The following is a 24,397-nucleotide window of genomic DNA, read 5'->3' on the forward strand; positions in this document are numbered from 1 at the left end:
ATTGAACCATCCTTGCATCCCAGGGATGAATCCTACTTGATCATGGTGCACAATTTTTTTGATGTGTTTTTGTATTCGATTCGCCAGAATTTTATTGAGGATTTTTGCATCTAGGTTCATTAGAGATATTGGTCTGTAGTTTTCTTTCTTTGAGGTGTCTTTGTCTGGTTTCAGAATCAGGGTGATGTTGGCCTCATAGAATGAATTTGGAAGAGCTCCTCTTTTTCTATTTCCTGAAATAACTTGAAAAGTATTGGTATTAATTCTTGTTTAAAGGTTTTGTAAAACTCCGCTGCATACCCATCCAGTCCTGGGCTTTTCTTGGTTGGTAGTCTTTTGATGGCTTCTTCAATTTCATTCATTGATATTGGTCTGTTCAAATTGTGTGTATCCTCCTGACTCAGTCTGGGCAAATCATATGACTTAAGAAATTTATTGATGTCTTCACTATCTTCTATTTTATTGGAATATATGTTTTCAAAATAATTTCTAATTGACTTCTGTATTTCTGTAACATCTGTTGTGATACTGCCTTTTTCATCCTGTATGTTAGTAATTTGAGTTCTCTCTCTTCTTCTCTTCATTAGCATGGCTAAAGGTCTGTCGATCTTATTCATTTTTTCGAAGAACCAACTTTTAGTTTTGCTTATTTTTTCAATAGTTTCTTTTGTTTCAATTTCATTGATTTCCGCTCTGATTTTAATTATTTCTTGCCTTCTGCTACATTTGCTGTTGTTTTGCTCTTCCTTTTCTAGGGCTTTGAGATGAAGTGTGAGCTCATTTATTTGTTGTTTTTTTCTTTTTTTGAGGAATGACCACCAGGCGATGAATTTCCCTCTTAAAACTGCTTTCATTGTGTCCCATAGATTCCGATATGTTGTGTCTGTATTTTCGTTTATCTCTAAGAACTTTTTGATTTCCTCCTTTATGTCTTCTGTAACCCATTGATCATTTAGTAACATATTGTTCATTTTCCATATGATGTAGGATTTTTCCTTCCTTCTTTTATCATTGATTTCCAGTTTCATTCCATTATGATCAGATAAAATGCATGGTATTATCTCCACCCCTTTATATTTACTGAGGGTTGCCCTATGGCATAATATATGGTCTATTTTTGAGAAGGATCCATGTGCTGCTGAGAAAAAAGTATATCCATTTGATGATGGTTGATATATTCTATATATGTCAGTTAAGTCTAAGTTATTGATTGTGGTATTGAGTTCTATAGTTTCTTTATTCAACTTTTGTTTGGAGGATCTGTCCAATGGTGAGAGAGGTGTGTTGAAGTCACCCATAATTATTGTGTTGTGGTCTATTTGATTCTTGAACTTGAGGAGAATTTGTTTTATGAATGTCGCAGCACCATTATTTGGTGCATAAATATTGATAATTGTTATGTCTTGTTGTTGAATGGTTCCTTTTAACAGTATATAATGTGCTTCCTTATCCCTTTTGATTAACTTAGTCTTGAAGTCGATTTTATTCGATATGAGGATGGCCACCCCTGCATGTTTACGAAGACCGTGTGTGTGGTATATTTTTTCCCATCCTTTCACCTTCAGCCTGTGTATGTCTTTTCCAATCAGATGTGTCTCCTGGAGGCAGCATATTGTTGGATTTGGTTTTTTAATCCATGATACCAGCCTATGTCGCTTTATTGGAGAGTTTAAGCCATTAACATTCAGAGTTACTATTGATATATGGTTTGTACTTCCATCCATGTTTGATTGTTTATCCTTTTTTTTAAAAATTTAGTTTGTTTCTCCATGATTATCTTTCCCCTCGCCCTCTGTCTTTACCAAGGCACTTCCCACTGTTGACTTTGGTTATTGTTTTTCATTTCTTCCTCGTGTAGTGTTTTGGTCAAAATGCTTTGCAATGCTGGTTTTCTGGCTGAAAATTCTTTTAACTTTTGTTTATCATGAAGGATTTTTATTTTGTTGTCATACCTGAAGCTTAATTTTGCTGGATACAGAATTCTTGGTTGGCATCCATTGTCTTTCAGTGTTTGAAATACATTGTTCCATGACCTTCTTGCTTTCAGTGTCTGTGATGAAAAATCCATTGTTAACCTTATTGGTTTACCCCTGAATGTAATCTGTCTCCTTTCTCTTGTAGCTTTTAATATTTTCTCTTTGTTCTGTATATTGGATATCTTCATAACAATGTGTCTTGGCGTTGGTCAACTGTGATTTTGTGTGCTTGGTGTCCTGTATGCATCTTCAATTTGTATTTCTGTTTCCTTTTTTATTTCTGGAAAGTTTTCTGCAATTATTTCATTCAGCAGGTTACTCATTCCCTTGGTTTGAATCTCTGTACCTTCTTCTATCCCGATGACTCGTAAGTTTGGTTTTTTTATGTTATCCCATAACTCTTGGATGTTTTTCTCATGATTTTTTACCAGCCTTTCTGAGTTGGCTAGACTCTTTTCAAGATGATATATTTTGTCTTCATTATCTGACGTTCTGGCTTCTACTTGCTCCACTCTGTTAGTGATACTCTCAATTGAGTTTTTAATTTGCTTTATCATTTCCTTCATTTCTAGAATTATTGCTTGATTATTTTTTATAATCTCTATCTCCTGATAAAGATGCTTAACTTCTTCTTTTTTCTGTTTATGTAATTCATTCTCAATGTGTTGTTTCGCTGCTTGAATTTGCTGTCTCGTATCCTCTTTAAGGTGCCATTCCATCTGTCTAAGGTGTTCCTTGAGTTATTTATATGACCATTTTTCTGATGACTCTAGGTCCTCCTGAATATTTAGGCTGTACTTCATTGTTTGTACTCCTTTTCTTCCTTGCTTTTTGAAGTTGCTCATGTTACTTCTTGTTCTGTTTGACTGCTGAGTTACTGTTTACTCCTATAAATTTATTTGATGCTTGGGAGGAAAGGTATTAGAAGGGAAGGGAAGAAGTCACTAAAGAGAATGAGAGTAAGCAGGTAGAATTCAAGGAAGGGGGAATAAGAAAATTGAAAAGAAATGAAAAGACAAAAGAAGAAAAAAAATAGGAAATAAAAAAAGAAAAAAAATTAAGAAAAAAACAATAATTTAAAAAAATTAAAATTAAAATTAGAAGAAAAAAAATTTTAAAAAAATTGTAAAAAAATTTAAAAAAAAACAAGAAAGAAAAATGAAAATGAAAGAAAAAACCCAAATCAAAAAAAAGAGAAAAGAAAAAAAGAAAAAAAAAACTAATAAATGCAGTCTTAGAGTTTGATTAACTTCTCTTCCAGTAGGTGGCGCTGTGCCCACCAGGCCAAGTTTCTCCTGTCACTACGCAGGAACCAATCACTGTGCAGCAGCTCCTCCTCCCAGACTGGGCGAGTCTCCAATCCTGAGTGCCTAGGGCTTCCTCTTGTGTCTAGTCACTTCCCCACTTTTCCTCTAGCCAGGCCCCTCTCACGGGTGCCACTCACCACAATACAGGTCTGCTGCTCCCGGGAGCCCTGTTTTCATGAATGACTGGGCACACTCTCCCAGTTTGCCATTCCCTCAGACCCTAAGTTTGTAGAGTTTGGGGCTGAGAATCCTCAGCAAATTTTACTTGCCCTCCGGTAGCCACGCCCCTGGTAGCTGGTGCAAGAAACCTCAGTTGTCAGCTCTGGTGGGAGCGGTAGCCGGGAGTTCCGCGCCACGGGTCCCAAAACACATCTGATTCCCTCGGTCTGGCTTTCGCGCTCACGGGAGAGCTGGGAGGGGCCCTTACGGGAGAGCTGGGAGGGGCCCTTAAGGTTTCCCCGATGTGTGGAGAGGGAAGGCTAGGGAATTACACACCTGTCGCCGCAGGTTTCAATGAAGTTATCTCCTCCGCCGAAGTCTGGTGACGTCAGTTCTCTGCCATGGTGGTATCTCTTGCAAATAGCGACAGTTCGTTTCCCTTTGCCGGGTGACCAATGCAACGGGTGGGTCCTTACTGTCTCTCCCAAGCCCTGTTTCAAACCTGTGGCCACTACCTATGAAGGCTCGGTTGGCATTTACCTCCGTAGGAACAGAAGGGCCGACCAGTTGTTTCAGCCGGATGGATTAGTGCTGAGTCACAGCTGTTTGTCTGCGGGAAGCAGGCGAATGGGAGCTTGAATTCCCATTTTTTCAAATTTGAAAAAATTTTGACCCATTACTTCTTTAAATACTTCCCTATACTTTACCCCAGTCACTCTTTCTCATTAATATGTACACTGGGCCACTTGTTTTTTTCCACCACATCTCATTGAAGCTTTGTTGGTTTGAATTACCATTTCCCTATGTTTCATTTTTTACAGTTTTTGTTAAATATGCAAATTACAGATTAATTTTCTATCTTGTGTACTCTGTTAATCCAATTGAATATATTTTTTAAAAAATCAAACATTACATCTTTGGTCATTACAATCATCTTTTGGATCTATTTATAGTTTTCATTTCCCTATTCACTCACATTTTTTATTTATCTTTGAAAATATTTATAAATATTAGCAGTGTTAAGATGATTGCTAATTCCATAATTTATTTCACAACCTTTCCTATTGGTTTATTTGGTTCTGAGTTGCTTTTTCTTGATTCTTCACATGCCTGATAAATTTTATTTGAGTGCTAAATATTGTACATTTTTCACTGTGGTAAATCAAATTTTTGTTGTATTCCTTTAAAGAGTATTGAGTTTTATCTGGCAAACAATTTAGTTACTCACTAATCATTTGAAACTTTTTGAAGATTGCTTTTAAGTTCTGTTAGGGAAGATATAGCAAAACCTTAAATCCAGGGACCACTTAACTCTATTACTAAGGTGTGACCCTTCTGAGAACATTACCCAAAGCATTATATTGTGGCTCTCCTGTCCTGCTGTTGGGAATATAGACTATTTCAAGATCACTGTGAAGTCTAGGGATTTTCTCAGCCCAGGAGTTTTTTGTTTGGTTTGGTTGGTTTGGTTTTTTGTTCGTTTGCATTGTTTTGTTTTGTTGGTACTAGGGATTGATTTCAGGGGCACTTGACCACTGAGTCACATCCCCAATCCCATTTTGTATTTTATTTAGAGACATGGTCTCACTGGGTAGCTTAGCACCTTGTTTTTGCTGAGGGTGGCTTTGAACTCTCAATCCTCCTGTCTCAGTCTCCCTAGCCACTGAGATTACAGCCATGCCACCACACCCGGCTCAGCCCAGGGTTTTTTAATGCTTTATTTTCCCCAACCAGTAGAATTTGTTCTATATGCACTCATCAGCTTTCAGACAAAGACTCAAAGGGATCCTTGTGCAAATCTCCGGAGTTCTTTCTCATTCAAACATCTTGCTTTTTGAACATATATTATACTTGTTCCCATAAATTTTAGTTGCTTTGCCTTCTCTAAACTCTACCCTTTGTCCCTTTGGTTTCTCCTCTCTGTGCATTGCAGCTTAGAAATACCACCCCCCCATACACCACAGCCTCATTTGTTTTTCTCTTGTCAAAATTACAGTTCTGTGATTTCTGTTATCCAATGTCTGATACAATTGTGTCTTGGTTTTTATTTATTTATTGGTTTCTTAGTTTAACAGCTGAAAAAGAGAGGAGGTAAAGCTCTACATGCTGTAAAATCTAAGAAAGAGTCTGTTCAAAAAGAAGAACCAGTTGTAAGTCCCAAATATAACATTAGGGCCAAGTAAGACTAAAGATGAACTGTGTTCATTAAGTGTAAGAACAGTAAGTAAGGACATTTTTTATGTTAGTGAGAGTTGTTTCAATCAATCAAATTGAGTTAGGGAATATTGAAAGGTGATAAATGTGATAACCAGGTGTGGTTATCTCTTTGTTAGATCCCTCTAAAGATGGGAACTCATTTTTCCACTCATCTTACGTACAATAGTAGACTCTATCCATTTTTATACATGTGTGATAAAACATCTGAATGCCAACCTAGAATATACCGAAATAGGAGAGAACAGGGTATTTATTGGCAATTGTTTGAGGAAGTTGATCTGACTTCAATTAAACACGTGATCAGAAAAAATAAAAACTACACAGGACATTCATTTTTCTATTGCCCATGGAATTGTAAAATTTGAAATTTCCTAGAGCTCCATTTTGACAAACAAAGCTAAAATTTCTCAAGAATGTCAGATCTTATGAGTATAAATAATGCTCTAAATTTCTATGATTGACTTTATGTATTTCCAATATCATATCCATGCATCTGAGGGATCTCTTCCCTTCTATCCACAAAGTCTTGTGATATAGCCAAACTCTAATGAAACTCCTAAAATTACAGCTGCTAGTTAATGTTTAGGATGTAAATCAGAATAGAATATAATTTAAATCTCTATAAAAGCATAGTTATTTTCAGTGCTATCACTTTATTGGCCCTTGGATAAACATTAAGCTGATTTAAATTTTTGATTACTTTGAACAATTTTTAAATATCTAAACTTCTGAATAGTAACACATTTTACATTATGAAGAACCACACAATGTAACAATTAATGTAGCCCTCACAAATAATTTATTTACAAGCATACATTCTAGTACTTACAAAACTTGGATGAGTTTAATTTAAATGTTCGGTGACTGGAGGATTTAGTTTCTCTTTCTTTGTGTCATGGATAATTTCTCTGAGCTGAGGTGTAAGCACACACATCATTTGAACTGCTATTAAAGTAGAATACAAAGCTGCCACTTTTCTAGCAGGAGAATAGTGAATAAATCCTTTATTGCTAAACAAACATTACATCTAATTATTATTTAAGTTTGATGTTAATATCATGTTATCTATGCATATAGCTAATAGCCTCATTTATTCCCCACTCTAACTTCCCAAATAAACTTCCTGATATGGACAGGTCCCACTGTCTACTCTCAATTCTTCCTCAAGTATTTGTGCTATCTATGGTTTTGAACAATAAATTCAGTAGCAGACATTTCATATTTTTATTATTTAAAGATATGTATGTTTCACAGGACTTTTAAAACTACAACTGTAGCTTTCCATACCACATCATACTTTTGCTTCTGACTATGGCAAATCTTGTTTAGGTGAATCAATACATATTCAATGCAATTGGCAAGGAAAAATTATATGAATGAATTAGTAAACCATCATAATTTTGAAACTTCATTCTACATCTGATGTTCTACAAATATGAGTTACTTGGAGGTTATTACAATGGGTTATGCCCATGTTTGCAATATAACAAATAATTTTGGAACTTTTGGTTTAAAATAACTTTAGTAGCCATCTCTATTGCAGCCTTTTTCCTCCATAGCAATGAAGAGATAGAAAAATACTGTAAAACACTCAAAGTAAAGCCTGATTGTTTTCAAATCAGAGTCTCGGAAGACTTTTCACCGAACATTTTAGCAGAAAAACAAACAAAAAAACCCACAAGAGAAACCGATGATTATATATTACATCCTAGAAAGAGTAGTCTTCTAAGTAAGCTATTATTAGGAGGAACAGTAGCAAGGATGTCCCCATCGACAGTGGATAGAAGAATTAAGCTGAGCAATGAAATGGGAGCCATACTTGGTTCTGCATTAGAGCTGTAGATCTGAGAAGGATGATAAAGTGAGGTCACAAAGCATAAACACCATCTGGTGGTAAAGTCAGAGAGGTGTGAGTCTCATTTGAGTACCAACTCAGGCCCCAGAAGGGAGAGAGAAACCATACAGTTTATGTAAACAGGGAAAATTGTATATAAATAATGGTTAACTGAAAAAGGTAATTACTAATTTAAAAATAATAAAAGAATTACATAGCATGTAGAAAAGAGCAGCTATTATTACCTGTCAGCCAAGAGAGAGTTGACACTAAACAAACTGAGGGCTAGGATGGAGCACACCCCTCACCCTGGTGAGGCTGACATTGAAAGGAGGGTATAGAAACCACAGGTATCAACAGCCTACTTGTCATTAAAAAAAAAAAAAAAAACAGCAAATCATTAGAGTTACTGGGCAAGTGCTCATCTTTGGAAGCAGTACCATTTTGGTGGAGTACAGACATGCAGAAGCTATTCAGAAGCAGTATCATCTCAGAGTTGTATGATGTGGAGAGAAGCCATTGAGAAAAGTGCCTATGGGGGACAGTGGCCTGAAGGCACAGCTGGGACCCCTTCAGGGCCTTAGGATTCTGTACTAAATAATAAAATAATAATGGTAACAATATTAATAAAGAAACATAAACAGGATGGAAGTTTCTTGGACCTCTTTGGATCTTTTCAGTGCATTCTATTGACAAAGCCTGACACACTGCCACCTGGCCATAGAGACATTTCTACAAAGTCTCACTACAATAAAGCAGGGTGGATTTGGAGCTAGAGCCTGTAGTTTTACAAGTGGCACAAATGGCCCCTGAAAATGATTTATTCCAAGATTCTAAATGACTTGTTAGGAATGTACTGGATTCCTAAATGTCACTAAATGTCAAGAGATATGAACTGTAGATCAAGAGCAGAAACTTTAAGAATGTAAGACAAAAGGACAACTGGGAGATCAGAAATTGAAAATGAGTGAAATGCAAAAGAAATTATTCAAAAGAAGATAAAACTGCAGTTGTAATTAAAACATGCATTGATGCTATAGACATACCATAAAGTTCTCATTATATAAAACAGGAGCTGAAAAAAATGGAGAATGTCAATTTGAGATGTCAATACAACTAGAAAGGTAAAGGAAGGAAGAGGATTAGGGAAGACATTAGGAGATTTAGATTTGACAGACAAATAAAAGTAATGTCCTTTAAGAATTATAGTTGATCCTGAAGAACAAAATTAATAAAATAGAACAGATAAAAATATCAACAATACATCAGAATAAGAGTCAAATTTGCATCAAAAATAATTATGTACTGTAATTCCAGCAACTCAGGAGAATGAGACAGGAGGATCAAGGGTTGAAAGCCACACTCAGCAATTCAAGGAGGCAGTAAGCAACTCAGTGAGACCTTGTCTCTAAATAAAATACAATAAGGACTGGGTTTGTGGCACAGTGTTTTAGTGCCCCTGAGTTCAAACCCCAGTACCAAATACCAAATAATAATAATAATAGTAATAATAATAATAATTGTTATTATTATTACTATTATTATTATTATTTCTCAAACTGAAATAACTCACCATGTTCTGGCAAATTAATGAAAACCCTCAAGTTTTTAAAATTTTAAGCAAAAAAATTGCATTACATAAACAAACTGAAAATAATGCATACAACTGAGATGAAGAACAGAGGTCACCAGTCAATTCCCTCAAATCTGGGCTGTCTGCAAAGCTAAACTTCAAAAACCAATAAATAAGATGTCAATTCTCGAAGCTCTCCCTGGCTTCCCTGAATCTGGATTGCTTCTCCTCTTACGTTCTCATACCATTTTCCATTGTATAGTGCTTATTCTGTCATGTTATAATATTTATTGGTCTCCCTCCACTGGACATAGGTATGCTCCCATAGAACTTTCATGCTGCAGTAGTGAATCAATGTGTAGTGAATATGAAATGAAATTTGGTTGTATGAAGTATACTCTTTGAAGCAAAAAGTATATGAAGAAAACCCATATCTAACCCTTCCCCACCATGGAAAGACAGAAATAAATACATTTCTTCTTATTCACATAGCATTATGATTTCTATTTGTATAAATGGAAGGAGCAATTTTTACTTTTGGATCTACTGATGTTTCCCAAGTAACTAAAACAAGTAGTACAAAGCATATGATAGATACAGGATTGTTATGTGTTTGAATAAAGCCTAGGAGCATTAAGATTAAAGTTGAAAATATTTCCTATGAAGCTGTTAAGTCACTGTCTTTCTCTCCTCTGTAGGCTTGTAATTGCAGCATGGTGGGCTCCTTGGATTTCCAGTGCAATGTGAACACAGGCCAGTGCAAGTGTCACCCCAAATTCTCTGGTGCAAAATGTGCAGAGTGTAATCGAGGTCACTGGAACTACCCTCACTGCAATCTCTGTGACTGCTTCCTGCCAGGGACAGATGCCTCCACCTGTGACTCAGAGACTGGAAAATGCTCTTGTAGTGATCAAACTGGGCAGTGCACTTGTAAGGTAATATGCTGTTGAAATGCTTCAAGGAAAAGCCTCAATTCTGATTCCATTCTTCAGTTTCAACTTCATGAGGTATTTGTTAATCCTGTTTCATTAAGCTGTACCAAAAAAAAAAAAAAAAAGTCATTGCCCGAATTTCTCAAGTTCTCCAGCACAGATAAGTTATGCTTTTCAATAACTTACTTTCAACCCAAACCCAACTTTTTTCCAGTTGATAGAGATGATGTATTTTCAATAGTAAAGCTAAAGTAGTTTTTTAAAATATGTATTTCTTTTGATTAAACTAGAATAATCTGTGGGGTGGGGCAAATAAGACTTTTTTAAAACATCAGAGAAAATCACAGCTAAACACTAGGCTTAAAAAAATTCTCCTAAACTTAATCTTTAATCACTGCATATTGGGAAATTAATTTACTACTGAGAAATTTCAGTAAAATTTCACCACATACAAACACTGACATTACAAAGAGTAACTGTGCAAATTTCAGCTCTCATTAATATTGTGAAATGATGTAGAAAAACAGACAATTAAAAAGGATGAGGATTTTTCCCATTAAATATTTCTGAAAAATCAATCCAGGTTACATGCAGCTAAAACTGTGTCTGAGGAATCTTTTCAAGATAAAAATCTATGGAAAGAGAGACAGAGAAAACAGAAAGAGGTAATCTGGGAGTGGTTATCAGTATAGTCTTAAGGATTCAGGAAAATGACAACTTCTATCAACAAAGGACCCAGTCAAAACTAAGTACAAGGCTACGTTATTACATAGTATAGTTATATTTATGTGCTGTATATAATATGTGTTATATGACATAGACATTATAACTTGAAAATGTACATTTTTTAACCTCTGCCTGTTTTAATATTACTTTTGGAATTCTCATGAGGCTTTCATATTGCTCACAACAAAATTGTAGGGAAAAATGCCACTTAAATTTAAAAAATATGTATCCACTACCCTTAGTAATTGATGCATTTATAAACAAAATACTTCTTTTAAAAACCCATGAAATCCTAACAGTGAGTTTAAGTACATATGGCATTAAGATGTGAGTCTAATATTCAGTATTCTTTTATTTTATTAATGAAGTATAAATGTGTTCCTATTATTCACTGTTAAGTTGGTCTCCCCCTAACATTGCTGTTATGAACTCGAATGGGCTCTCTTCTTTCTTCAGGTGAATGTGGAAGGCATCCACTGTGACAGGTGTCGGCCAGGGAAATTTGGACTTGATGCCAAGAACCCACTTGGCTGCAGCAGCTGCTATTGCTTCGGTGTTACTACTGGGTGCTCTGAAGCAAAAGGACTGATCCGAATGTGGGTGAGTACGGAGTTGCTGAGCCGTGTAATGGCATAATGTTAGTTCCTGCTGGCATCTTTTAGTTGGCCACAGAGGGATGGTAGGTAATGGCAAAACATTTAAGTAATCTTTTCCCCTGTGCACGTTCAGAAATGGTAAAGGGGCTATGTGCCATTAGGCACTTGGAGTAAATGACTTTTTAAAAAATTCTTCCTTAAAGATAGTTCATTTATTCTTGATAAGGAAATAGATGTGAAGTGAAGAGGAAGCATTGTCAGGGAGGCATTACCCTTTCACATGGGAAGAAGTCTTGAGGAATGAGGGCACCAGAGCATGAATTTTGATATGTAGTAATGCAGCAATGAAAATCACCAGAACTTGTTACATGTATTCCAACAGTCCTTAGGAAATTTTTAGTTTTTAGTGTGGGAGCCTGCTCATATTTAGCCTTAATTTTCTTTTAACTCTTTTTACTTTTAAATTCTATTTTTATTAGTATAAAATATTTCAGTTTTCAGATATTATAGTTTTCACTATGCACACTAGTCAAAAGGACTCATCCCCTGGCATGCTCACCACTAGAAGCCCTATTTCTTGTGAGAACCCCTCAATAGAATGGGAATAGGCACCGTAGATACATGTATAGCCAATAACTTAGTTTTAAAGTAATGCCCCAAAGACTTCAACTCAACTTCCGGTTGCATTTTTTACCTAACCCAGGTAACTCTGAAGGCTGGGCAGACCATTCTGCCTCTAGTGGATGAGGCTCTGCAGCACACAACTACCAAAGGCATTGCTTTTCAACATCCTGAGATTGTAGCAGACATGGATCTGGTGAGAAAAGACCTCCACTTGGAACCTTTTTATTGGAAACTCCCAGAACAATTTGAAGGAAAGAAGGTAAAATACATACATACATACATACATACATACATACAAACAAACACTTTTGAATTCACATAAAAACAAAGTAAAAGATGCTTTTGGAATCACACTGTTTGGAGTATTACCTACATCTCCATTTTCTTTTGTTAGTTGATGGCCTACGGAGGCAAACTCAAGTACACAATCTATTTTGAGGCTCGGGAAGAGACAGGCTTCTCTACTTATAAACCTCAAGTTATCATTCGAGGTGGGACTCCTACTCATGCTAGAATTATCATCAGGCATGTGGCTGCACCGCTCATTGGCCAACTGACAAGGCATGAAATTGAAATGACAGAGGTAAAGTTATTGGTTGATTAGTACCAGGATACCAATTGTTTTGCATTCAATGTTGTCAACGTGGTTTCTTTTCTTACTCACAGAAAGAATGGAAATATTATGGTGATGATCCTCGAGTCACTAGATCTGTAACCCGCGAAGACTTCTTGGATACACTATATGACATTCATTATATTCTTATCAAGGCTACTTATGGAAACATCATGAGACAAAGCAGGTAAACTGTGAAAGAAAATGTTCAAATTAAGGTCTGACTGTAGACTCTTCAGGACAGGTCAGTAAGACACCAGGTAAGATTTAGAAGTGGTTGCTTTTGGAATGTGATAATAAAAAACAAGCCAAGGGTGGCATTACTACCAAAAAAGGGAAATAGCACAAAAACCTGAGTAAATCAGAAAAAAAATATTGAATTCACTTTAGATGGGGAGAGTTAAATTGCTAGTCCAAAATGCAGGAAAACATGTCGTTTAGATCACATATAATTAGTTGCTGTGCCATAAATGTGTTATAAGATTGCTAGAAAAGTGCCCTCCTTCTTCTCTCAGGGGAACCAAGTAGGGCCAAGTTAGTCTGGTCTCTTCCAACTCTGAGCATCCTCATCTGTTCACCCCAGTGTACCATCCATGTATTTCCCCTTTGCACCATTTACCTATGCGTCATGACATGAAACAGCTGGGAATCATATTGAAAACACACACACAAACACAGTGAGAGAGAGAGAGAGAGAGAGAGAGAGAGAGAGAAGAACAGCAAGAATGAATGAGGTATCATGGAATCTAAGCCATTGTAATACTTCCAGGGAGTATTCAAAGTTTGGTATGACTCAAAGAGGCCAGTTTAAATGAAGCTTATTGGGACTGACACTTAGGACCACACTGGTGACATTCTTAATGCCAGTCTCAATGGAGTCCTGGTGCAGGAATAATCTCAAAATTTTAAAGAATGAACGGCACACCATGAACCAAACATTGTGAGCATGCACTGCTGTTTCCATGAATGCAATTACAAAAGGGAGGAATGACAGTGTCAAAAGTCAAGGGATAATTGTTCAATTTGAGATGGAAGTAATCATTTTAATGACTGTTAGGAAAGGATTAGCAGCAAAGAAAATGTTTAAAATAAGAATAAAGAGAGAATAATGGTGAAGCCAGGAGACTTTGATAACACAAGGGCACCTAATATTTTTCTTTAGTAGAATGAGCAACTTATTCAATGAGATAAAATGAGAAATCACTCAGATGTAGGTAAGTCTTATACCATAGAAGTAGAAGGTTGAGTTGATTTCTTACAATAGTCTCAATTTCTCTTTCATGTATTTTTCTCTTATGTTCTGTAAGAATATGGAAGCAATATATGTTAGTAAAACTAATCTTGCATGATAAATTAGTAAACCAGGCCAAGAAAACAACACAAAATTATGAAGCCTCTCATTGTCAAATTAATTCATCTGAAAATCTCATATTTCAAATATTTATACTGTAATAAGTATTTAATATAGCAAAATAATTTTTCATTTCATGAAGATTTATATTCCTTTATTATTGATATAGGGACTTCGGGTAAAAGACTAAATCAAGGACAAAAAATTCACTTTCTAATCTATATTCCGTTGGTTTCCTTGTCACATTCCTCACTGTAACAGGAGTTACGTTTTATATGGAATAATTAAAAACCATGTACTGAAAAAGTGCTGTCAGCTATATTATTAATTATTTTAGAATATCAAATGTACAGTAGGTGGTAGAAGCCAAAGCAGGTTTGCATGTCATAGATATGCAAATCCATTATTTAACAAATTGTTCCAAGCTGGACCAAGAGTTAGGTAAGTCACATTTTTTGTGTGGAACTGATGAAAACAATGCTGTCATTTATTTTTCAATGCACTTCCTTTCCCTTTCTCACCAATTTAGCCTTTCTACAATGTGACACTTTGTCTCTGAACCCCCATATGTCTCTTTTTCTTATCATATTCTTTCTCATTAACTAATGACAACCTTTGGTTTAAGTGACAATTTTATGAAACTTTAGAAAAAATATTTCCCTTTTTCTAAACCCCATTAAAAATTAGCAAAACATCTAGCAATGATAAGAATAAGGCAGATAATCAGCACCTGATCTTGTGAGGCAGTGGAATCATGACAAATGTTGGGAAAAAGTTAAAATATTTTCAAAATATAACACACAATCCTACATCTTTATTATTATATAAAATTTAATAGTCCCAAAAGCAGAGACTTTGGAGTATATGTGTGGTTGGATGCCGCAATCTGGCTGGACACAATTCAGGAGCCACTTGTCAAAAGAAACTAACTTTATTTTTAGAACTACACACGCCAAACAAAACAGCTCCTCAGGAAAAAACCCTCAGAGCCCAACTGCCACCACCGGCTTCCCACAAGCCTCTCTCCCCAACACCAGCCTCTCCCCCTCCCACAATCCTCCTGCTCTTGAGGCCAATTGGCTGGGTCGTGTGGGCAGAGCCAAAGAAGTCCCCCAATGAGCAGCTCCGTGGTCTGAAAGGGCAGGGAAACAGCCCAATGAGCATCACCGCAGAGAAGCCAATCAGCTAGATGTTGTTGGGGCCCTGTGAGCCAATCATCAGCTGGCAGTCTGAAGGGTGGGGAAACAGCCCAATGAACATCACCGCAGAGGAGCCAATCAGCTAGATGTTGCTGGGGCCGCTGTGAGCCAATCATCAGCGGGCAGCTGGAAGTTTGCTGGCAGCTGGAAGTTTGCTGGGGCCCCTTTGGCTGTGGCTCTCAACAGTTGGAGATTCACACTTTACACATTTTTGTCAACCTAGCCTTTTCATTTTTCCTTGCTTTGGCCTTCTCTTACCTTTGTTTGAAACAAATAACTTTAAAATTTTTCCCATATTTTTTATTGGTGCATTACAGCTGTACATGATAGTGGAATTCATAGGTACATATTCATATATGCACATAATATAATAATATATTTTGGTCAATATCATTCCCCAGTAGTTCCCATTTCCCTCCCCTCTGTCCTCTCCCTGGTCCCTTTCCTGTACTCTACAGGAAATAACTTTTGCCATTCAGCATTCATTGAAATAGAAGCCATATCTTGGATACAGACAAAATCATTGCTTTTCTATCTATCCCACATAGCCACTCTTCCACCTTCCTGGAATCCCCTTTAATCCCTGGAGAAAAACTTTGCATTGCAGAATTATCTATTGTTGCTTCAGTTGATTTTTAAACACTTGTCGGTATGTCATGTGCATACTTGTGCAAGGCAGAGGAGGCGATATGATGGTAATATATCTATGGCTATAAAATACCATGGAGGTGCCAGAGGAGAGAGGGCTCCTCAACAATACCAAGTTACCTTCTTGCTCCCACAAAGAGCCTGAGGGTAATAGAAGAATGGAGTTTCTTTTACCAGAGGGGAGTGGTTTATTTATAGCTTTCTACCATTGTATGTACTCTAAGGAGGGGAGAATGAAACCTGAATTTTAGCTGAACATAGTGTTATAAAGACTGGCTCATCTTCAGAGTGCAGATTACAATGCTAGTGAAACCAGAATGTGCATTCATAACTCAATGAAACTTACCTATGCTTGTTATAAAGTTTATGATTTCAAATCCTTGGACTATTGGAGGTGACTTTTATTGAAGCAAAACTGTTTATTGTCTCATTTAAAAGTTTATTTGCAGAACATTTTCATGTTACCAGTTAGTCAATCATGAAATAGTCTGAGTTTATGGACTGTGTATATTTTTAATGTATAATTTCAAATTAATGAAAAGGATATCAATATTTTCACTGTGATCTTTTTATCAATTATAAGGTCTTTTTCAGCAATAGGAAGGGTGCATTAAGTCACTTGAAGAATTTATATTAATGAAGTTAATAAAATATTAATTTGAAATGTTCTTTCTTTGTCCTTATGAATACACCAATATTATATCATGCTAGATTGTTGTTTTCTGGGTGGTTTTCTAAAGTTCTTGAAAGGACATTCAGAGGCTAGAGAGGAAGAAATTGGGAACACTAATACATTAAAAGCAATTTCACTAGTGACTACAGGAGATATTCTTACAGGGAATGACCTTGGGTTGTCTGTTTGAAAAAAATATAAATGTCTAATTAAATGCCCATGTCTACCTGAAGCCACTCACACTTTAAAAAGTGGAGAGGAAATCTTTATAATAAAGTCTCAACAGGATATCAGATATCCAATTTACTGAACTCCTTATGATTTATGCGGAATTTTTGCTAATATGTAATCTCAATCTTTGAGGAAGCAAAAATGTAGAAGGAAAATGTGACACATGAGCCCCTGTGGATATAGGCAGCTTCAAAACAATATATTTAATTAACTTAATTGAATCTTTCAATTATATGTACACATACCAAAATGCACTTGAGGTTGATAAGAATCTGAAGAGAGTCTTCTTGCAGGGTTGAGTACTTTGAGGTGACCTGAGCTGACTGATGGGATGATCTAAGTATGTATTTGCTCTTTCCAGAATTTCTGAAATTGCCATGGAGGTAGCTGAACCAGGACGTATAACTGCAGAGAGTCCTCCAGCTCACTTGATAGAAAAATGTGATTGTCCTGTGGGCTATTCTGGATTGTCCTGTGAGGTAAGCTGGCTGCTACTGACCCCCTTCCCCTCATTTCAGGAGCCAAGTGGAATATCCTACACCCCCTTAGGGGCTGAGACCTTGCAACAGGTTACAAAAGCTCTTTCAGGGGAAGATGGTGCATTCCCAAATCCCAGTTGTGCTTTCATACATAGTCTTCACCTGTTTTATTGGATCTTTCCCTCACAGTGTTAGAAACAGTAGCAACCGGATGATGTTATTGTGACCAAGGAGTACAAATCAGAGGTAAAGAGAAATATTTGATAAAAAATTAAAAGATTCATAAAAAATACGAAAAAGTTGGGAGATAACATTGTTTTCAAAAGGCCCGTCTATTATAACTGATCTATTTTCTTGGCACTATTTCTGAACAGTTAGAGGCATTTAAACTGCAATGATTATGAGATACAATTGTATCAGGTTTTGAAAGTGTTTTTATAGAGATCATAACAAAACTTAAGCATTAAGCAGCAGGCTGTTCCCTTCAATGTGGCTTCTTAGAATGATATATATTGTTTCAACAGTGCTGCTGTCATTCAGTCACTGCATTTTCAAAACGACCTTTATAAAAAAAAAATTTTTCTGCGATATTCTTTTGACTACCTTCAGAATTGGAAAATTTTGTAGATCTTCGTCTTCTGGAAGTCAATTCAATTTCTACAAATATCAATTAATAGAGATAATGCCGGAAACATGAAATGGATGAGAAATGAGTTTGAACCTGAGCTTCGCCATGTACTAGGGCTGAGACTTTGCAACAGGTTACAAAAGCTCTTTCAGGGGAAGATGGTGCATTCCCAAATCCCAGAATAACTGCCACCACACTTGGCCTCTCCTGCAGACCCCTAGTCCAACACTTGGCCTGAGAGGGGCCTCAGGAACCTTCTTGACAGTCAGGATTCTTTCTCGTTAGTCACAGTGGTTGGTGCCCATGGCATAGCAGTCAAATAATATTAATAATTCCCTTTTCTACAGCCTGTGAATCTTATGAAAACAAAATAAGCTATGAGCTTTAAGCCCTGGTCACCAAGCCTGGCATAGAGTCAGTGCTAGTTGTTGAGGTTAATATTATTATTATTGTCATAAATATACATCCATGTGTTGATTTATGTATAAATGATTTTCTATACCTTATTCTGTGAATAGATTTAGGAATTTTTGTTAAGTATGGCACACAAGTCAAATGATGACACCAGGTCAAAACAAAAGTACAATTTAAAAATACTGGATATTCCTGAGAAGTGGCATGGCAAAATGAAAAGAAAAAGGCATTTGGTTTTGGTGAATCTTACCTAGTTTGGCTCCCATGATTGTTACTGACCTTGGGAGAGTTTACCTCTTGAATTTTCATAAGGATTAACTTAAGTGAAAACATATGTGGAAAGCCCCATTGTAAACTGATGTTATTATCATATGTATTCACACCATGCAGAGAAATTTCATAGCATAACTCGGAAATCTTGTGAAGCGACCTTGAAATAATTTCATAGCCTCTTTTTGTTACTGCTCTGAGGGCAATATACATTTGAATGTGCCTAGCTTGATTTAATAAATAATCAAATAATCAATTTTATTATTAAATCATAACTCCTGTGTACATTAATTCATACATTGGTATACCGACATGCAGGTTTATATATTGCATTTATACATACATATATACATACAACCCATCTAAATATACACATTCATACACAGTGTATAAGTTATGAGTAAATAATGCGACAGTGTGCTCGTATAAAATATGTTAACTTCCCAGTAAGCATGAAAGATATAAAGGACAGAAAGAACTTCAGATTTTTCCAGACAAGAGATAAACTTTTATTTATTCCACGGAGTGTGCAGCTGCACTGCTGACTCACTATGTATCTTTGGTCAATTCCCTTAATTGTTATAGTCATTAGTTATATAGTTATCCAATCTATGAAATGACAGGTTGGGTTTTGAAGTTCTAAAATTCTCTGACTCTGCAATATTATTCTGCTATAGAAGATATCCAGCAAATACTCAAGGTTGATCTTTAGATATCTTGAAAGAAAGTTATTACAACTCTATTTTATCTGAATTTATTTAAAATAATACTGATCACTTACCAACAAAACTGTTAGTAGAGTGGCAATTTATTTTAATGCAATTTACCTTCCGTTACCGATTTCAGATGTTAAAATCCCTTCTTATCGTGGTCAATAGGCTTTTCAAATAATATGTTCTAAAACATGATTTCCTATTAATTTTAGTAATTTTCCATTGTATGAAAATATAAATTAGTACAAATTAAAAAAATGATAAAAGAATGAAATCAAGAAAAACTGGGAATATGTTCAATCATCTGCACCGGTGGCTTTGCCTGTGTCCTGTGAATTTCACCTAAGCTCCTATTTACAGACAATAATTACAGTAATATCTTAGTGAGGAGATTATAAAGATAAAGGCTTATCTCTCATAATAGGGTACCTGAGATGTTTGCCACAACCCATTGCCTCTAATCCATTATACATCTTATTTATGATTCATCTTGATTCTAAAGTGTAATTACCAGGCGTAAAAATCTAATCATCAAAGCAAGAGCTAAGGACAGTTTTGAAATAGTACATCCCATTCCAGTAACATATGCTTTGGGTCATGAATACACAAAGCAATTCCTTCACAGTATTTTCACCAAATTTGTGGTATTCTGGAGATATCTACATTTCAGGCTCTTCATTTCATATTTTTTTATACAAAATGTGACTGCACATAGACCAAAAAAAAAAAAAAAGTATTGGTTACACTTAAAATACTTTAAGTTTTAAAGACCTACCTTGTAGCATTATAACTGCATCCCTGCTCATTAACAATGTTAGTGCTAAAAGTGCCCAATCATTAAAATTTATGATTACCTTTAGAAGTCAAATATAGGGCACTATTTTATTACTAGATTTGTTTTTGTTAGAGTCTTGGAATTTACCTGTTCTTCAGGTTAGGTTAGGCTTAGCATGTTGCCTAAACTAAATTAAACTAAAGTCAGTTTAGGATGTATGCAGGTACTATTCATATTCATGAGATTTTTTTCTTAAAAATGGAAAATATCCTATATTAAATATATGTTCTTTGCAATCATATCATGGAAATCAAAAATTCACCAATGATTTCTAGGTCATGTTTTAATAGTTTCAGCCTCTACCCCCCCACCTCCTATATTATAGTAGGGATTCCAGCTCACAGTTGAATGGCTGGTGCTTGTTGGGTCACCACTCATAATCAGTCACTTGTGGCAAACTAATTTTTTAAATCCCCACCCAGTTTATGACTATTATCAAATGATAAAATCCAAAAGACAAAATGCAGAAGTAGACTTGTCCCTTTATATATTCCCACCTTTCAGGGTCTCCTTTAACACATTCAGTTGAACTGAGACTCAAAACTCAGTTTTCAACTGTGTTTAGTCATGTGCTGTTTAACAACAGGGACATGTTCTAAGAACTGTGTCATTATTCAATTTCATCACTTATGAACATCATAAAGAGTACTCACATAAACTAAGCCAGCTACAATATCAATAGGCAATATAATTTTATGGGACCACCACTGTATATTTAGTCTATGGTTGACTGATATGTGCATACAGATACTGAAAACATGGTAAGGATAATGACATACATTGTAATTTTCTTTCCCAGTGTAGCTCAGAAGAATCACAATTGCCTTTATTTTTAGTTCATCCTCCACATATGTGTTGATTTATTTTAAGTCAAGTTATGCCATTTAATTCTTACAACAATGCTGTACAAAAACAAAATTTATTTATTGAATGCTTACTATATCCTGAACAAGTCCAATCACCTTTCCTAATATACATATACCATCATCAAGTATGATGTAATGGATATAATGGATGAGGAAATTGAAGCTTAGGCACATTAAGGAACTTGTCCATGATGATCCCACAGCTAAGCAGAAGCAATTTGAACCACAGTAGGCCTATTTATAAAATGCAGATAAACTTATACTCAGCTATTATGTTGTACAAGATTCTTATGTTCCAGGTGAGGAAACTGAGGTCTGTAGTACATGAAACCTGCACAATAATCACATGTAGCAAGAGGTAGAACAAATTAACTGAAGTTAACTTTGCCTGGTTGAGAAACACATGCAAAGATAAAAGACAAGAGTATTTTTATTGGCTCGAGCTCAAATATCTATTTTTATTGTTGAACTGTGAGGAAAGAAGGTATTACTAAACTCATGTTCATTTCTCACTACTTGAAACAGCTAAAGCTTTCCAAAATTTTATGTAGGATTTTCTCCATTACAAAGGGAGGGTGCTGCGCAGCTCTGAGCCTAGGGCTTGCTGGCCTCTCTCATGTTTCATTCTGTTCTCTCTAGTTTTTCACATTTTTGTACAAATTGGATTCTAATATTTTTAAGAGACATTATATTATGAAAGTAAAAGTGGAAAGAAAGCAGAATCAATTGAGCTATGCATAATTTCAGTACGTGAGAAGAAAACTGTGGAAAAGTTTAAGTTCAAGAAAAAGAAAAGATAAAATGAAATCAGTAAAATTTTCATTTATTTGCTTTTCTTTAATTCACCATTGTGTTCCAGAAAGAATTTTAGATGAGACATTGTAAAGCAGCTGTATTTTTTTAAGAGAGAGAGAGAGAGAGAGAGAGAGGGAGAGAGAGAGAGAGAGAGAGAATGAGAGAATTTTTAATATTTATTTTTTAGTTTTCGGTGGACACAACATCTTTATTTTATTTTTATGTGGTATTGAGGATTGAACCCAGCACCCCGCGCATGCCAGGCAAGCGCGTTACTGCTTGAGCCACATCCCCAGCCTAAGCAGGTGTTTTTAATCCTAATTCAAATATAATTATTCTCATGAATAATCTCAGTTCCCTTAGAGTCCTAGGAGGCATAAATATTGAAAAACACCCTTATTTTTTAAATATAAAGAATAAATACAAAAGATCCAGGAAAAAAGAGAAGATTAAAAAGAAATAAAAAGGTCACATAGTTTCTTTAAAATTTCTAAGTTTTTGCATTGTGGAATAGTCCCCCTCCTTTGGTAACTCATTGTTATAATCTATCAAGCACAATAATAATCTAAAATTTTGGAAACACTAGAAATACTCTGAGTTAACAGACCTGCTTATTTGTGGGATGAGGAAACTGTGTTTCACAGATAATTAATTTGACCACGTCCTGCAGGAAAAAAAAAAAAAAAAAAAAAACTACCTTTACAACCATGATTTCCGTATTCATTATGCCATAATACCAAGGAGTGTGCACGCCCCTCTGAAAGCAAACAGGGGAAATGGGGAAGCATACTGGTCAATTGCAAACCTGATATGCTTATCATACTCTCCCAGGAGTTTTAAAACCAACCCTAGGATCTCTAGGGGTGGAGCCAATTATCAGTACATTTAAAAGCTCCCTTGATAACTATGAGAACCACAGAGAAAAGTCTAGAAAGTTCTATACAGAACTCAAGTTGTAGCTTAGTCTGTGGACACCCACTACAGGTGCTTTTCTATTGAGCCATACTAGCTCCAGTAAAGCGCCACAGCAAGTGTCTTGTGCATTACAGTCAATATTGCCCGAGTGCTCATCTGCACATATCAGTCTGTAATGCTGAGCTTCATATGATTCCTCAGTGAAGAATATTATTTATTAAGTTTGTTCTGCTAAGACTTGTTTTAAGCTTTTGTTTGGAGATATGAAGTGAAGCTAGGGGTCTCCTCTTAATTTGTGTCATTTTTTCAGAGAGAAAGAGAGAGAGAGATACACCTAGCACATATACCAATAAAATAACAATATAATAACAATTTCTTAGGAAGATATTCAGGGATGAAATCCATGCAAAAAAAAAATTATCTTTATTTAATAGTTTGCACACTAACAAATTGGGACAGCCTACACTGTGAACCACCTTTAAATATACCTCAGTATGTTTCTTCAATTTTTCTTAAATTAATTCCTCAATTAATTTCCAGATCTTATTCTATAGCAATGGTAAAAATTGCTATAAAACTATATTCCTATAAAATTACAGAAATAACTGCTATGAAATAGATAATAGGAAGAAGCTTTATCAATATATATGATTATGCCCACTGTGACACAAACAAAATGCAAAATCTTTTGAATACTCTTTTCATTTTCTCTATCAGTTTTGCTTAAAGCTGAGGCATTATTAAATCTCATTAAAATTTATTATTGGCTTCTAAAAGCAGAGAGACTCTTAATTAAGTACTTAATTGAGGTACACATTATCCAAATCAAAATAAACAGGATGAGTGTGCTGAGTATTGATCGATTTTCTCTTTCTGAGCAATCCATGTATATTCCAATCTGGACTACTTAATGCCAGCATCAAAGGGATATGAGTCAGTAGGAAGTTCTTAATCCAATATTTTTTTTTCATTTTCAGCAATCATTTTTCTTCCTTCAATGGGAGCAAAATTTTTAAGTGAAAAAAAAAAAAAACTTCATTAGCTAAGGTGGTAAAACAGCCCCTTTATAATCAGTGGAATCTGAAAAACAGATTACTACCTTTTAACCAGAAATGAAGCTATGTCTGATGAATGCTAGGGCTGAACCTGGAACTCAGACTGTCCTCTCTAGAGCTGGGATCTTCCTTCCAGAAAGCCAGACATGTTTTTGATATATTTATATGATAACTGAATGAAGATGAACATCTTGATTTCATCCACTTCACTAGCAATTTTCTGTTGGCTTTCAGATTTTTATTGCAAAATGAAAAACAAATAGATCAGGGAAAGAAAATTTTTATTGGTAGCCTAATAGTCCCAAGAAATGAATAGCTTTGATTATTTTGCATTTCTTCCTTTTATATTCTTTACATAATATCAGTATATATATATATATATATATATATATATATATATATATATAATGCATTCTTGACATTTTAAAATTTTTTGATGAATTTCATTGGACATTTGCTATTCATTCAACACAGTAGAAACAGATTTTAGGTTGTCAAGGATGTTGGAATTGTCTTGTTAGCCATATGACAATGTTAATTAAAAATAAACCTCTTTCTCAAGTGGGAAAAAAAACAATAAAGCTTTTTCAGGCAAAGAGCTATACTGAAAATGAAAGCTTTTTTTTCACTAATATCTGGTTACATGGATGCTGCCTATATCTGTGTGCAGAGGAGGGACCCAGCAAAAATTTACGTTAGATATCAACATGCACTTGAGTTTGTAAGTGGTGTTACCCTATCACACATTGGAAAAAGAAGTCCATCTTC

General features: G+C 35.4%; 1 protein-coding gene across 1 annotated transcript in view; it reads left to right on the forward strand.

The window, feature by feature from the left end:
* Positions 1-24,397, forward strand: part of LAMA2 (laminin subunit alpha 2) — a 576,405-nt gene that overhangs the window by 367,402 nt on the left and 184,606 nt on the right. Inside the window, exons 23-28 of the mRNA XM_081295188.1 lie at positions 9,765-10,001; positions 11,181-11,324; positions 12,024-12,203; positions 12,339-12,527; positions 12,611-12,744; positions 17,021-17,138. Coding sequence (XP_081151314.1) covers positions 9,765-10,001; positions 11,181-11,324; positions 12,024-12,203; positions 12,339-12,527; positions 12,611-12,744; positions 17,021-17,138 — 1,002 coding nt within the window. The remainder of the gene's footprint in view (positions 1-9,764; positions 10,002-11,180; positions 11,325-12,023; positions 12,204-12,338; positions 12,528-12,610; positions 12,745-17,020; positions 17,139-24,397) is intronic.

The sequence above is a fragment of the Spermophilus citellus genome, assembly GCF_964194105.1.
Source record: "Spermophilus citellus genome assembly, chromosome: 5".
NCBI lineage: Eukaryota > Metazoa > Chordata > Mammalia > Rodentia > Sciuridae > Spermophilus > Spermophilus citellus.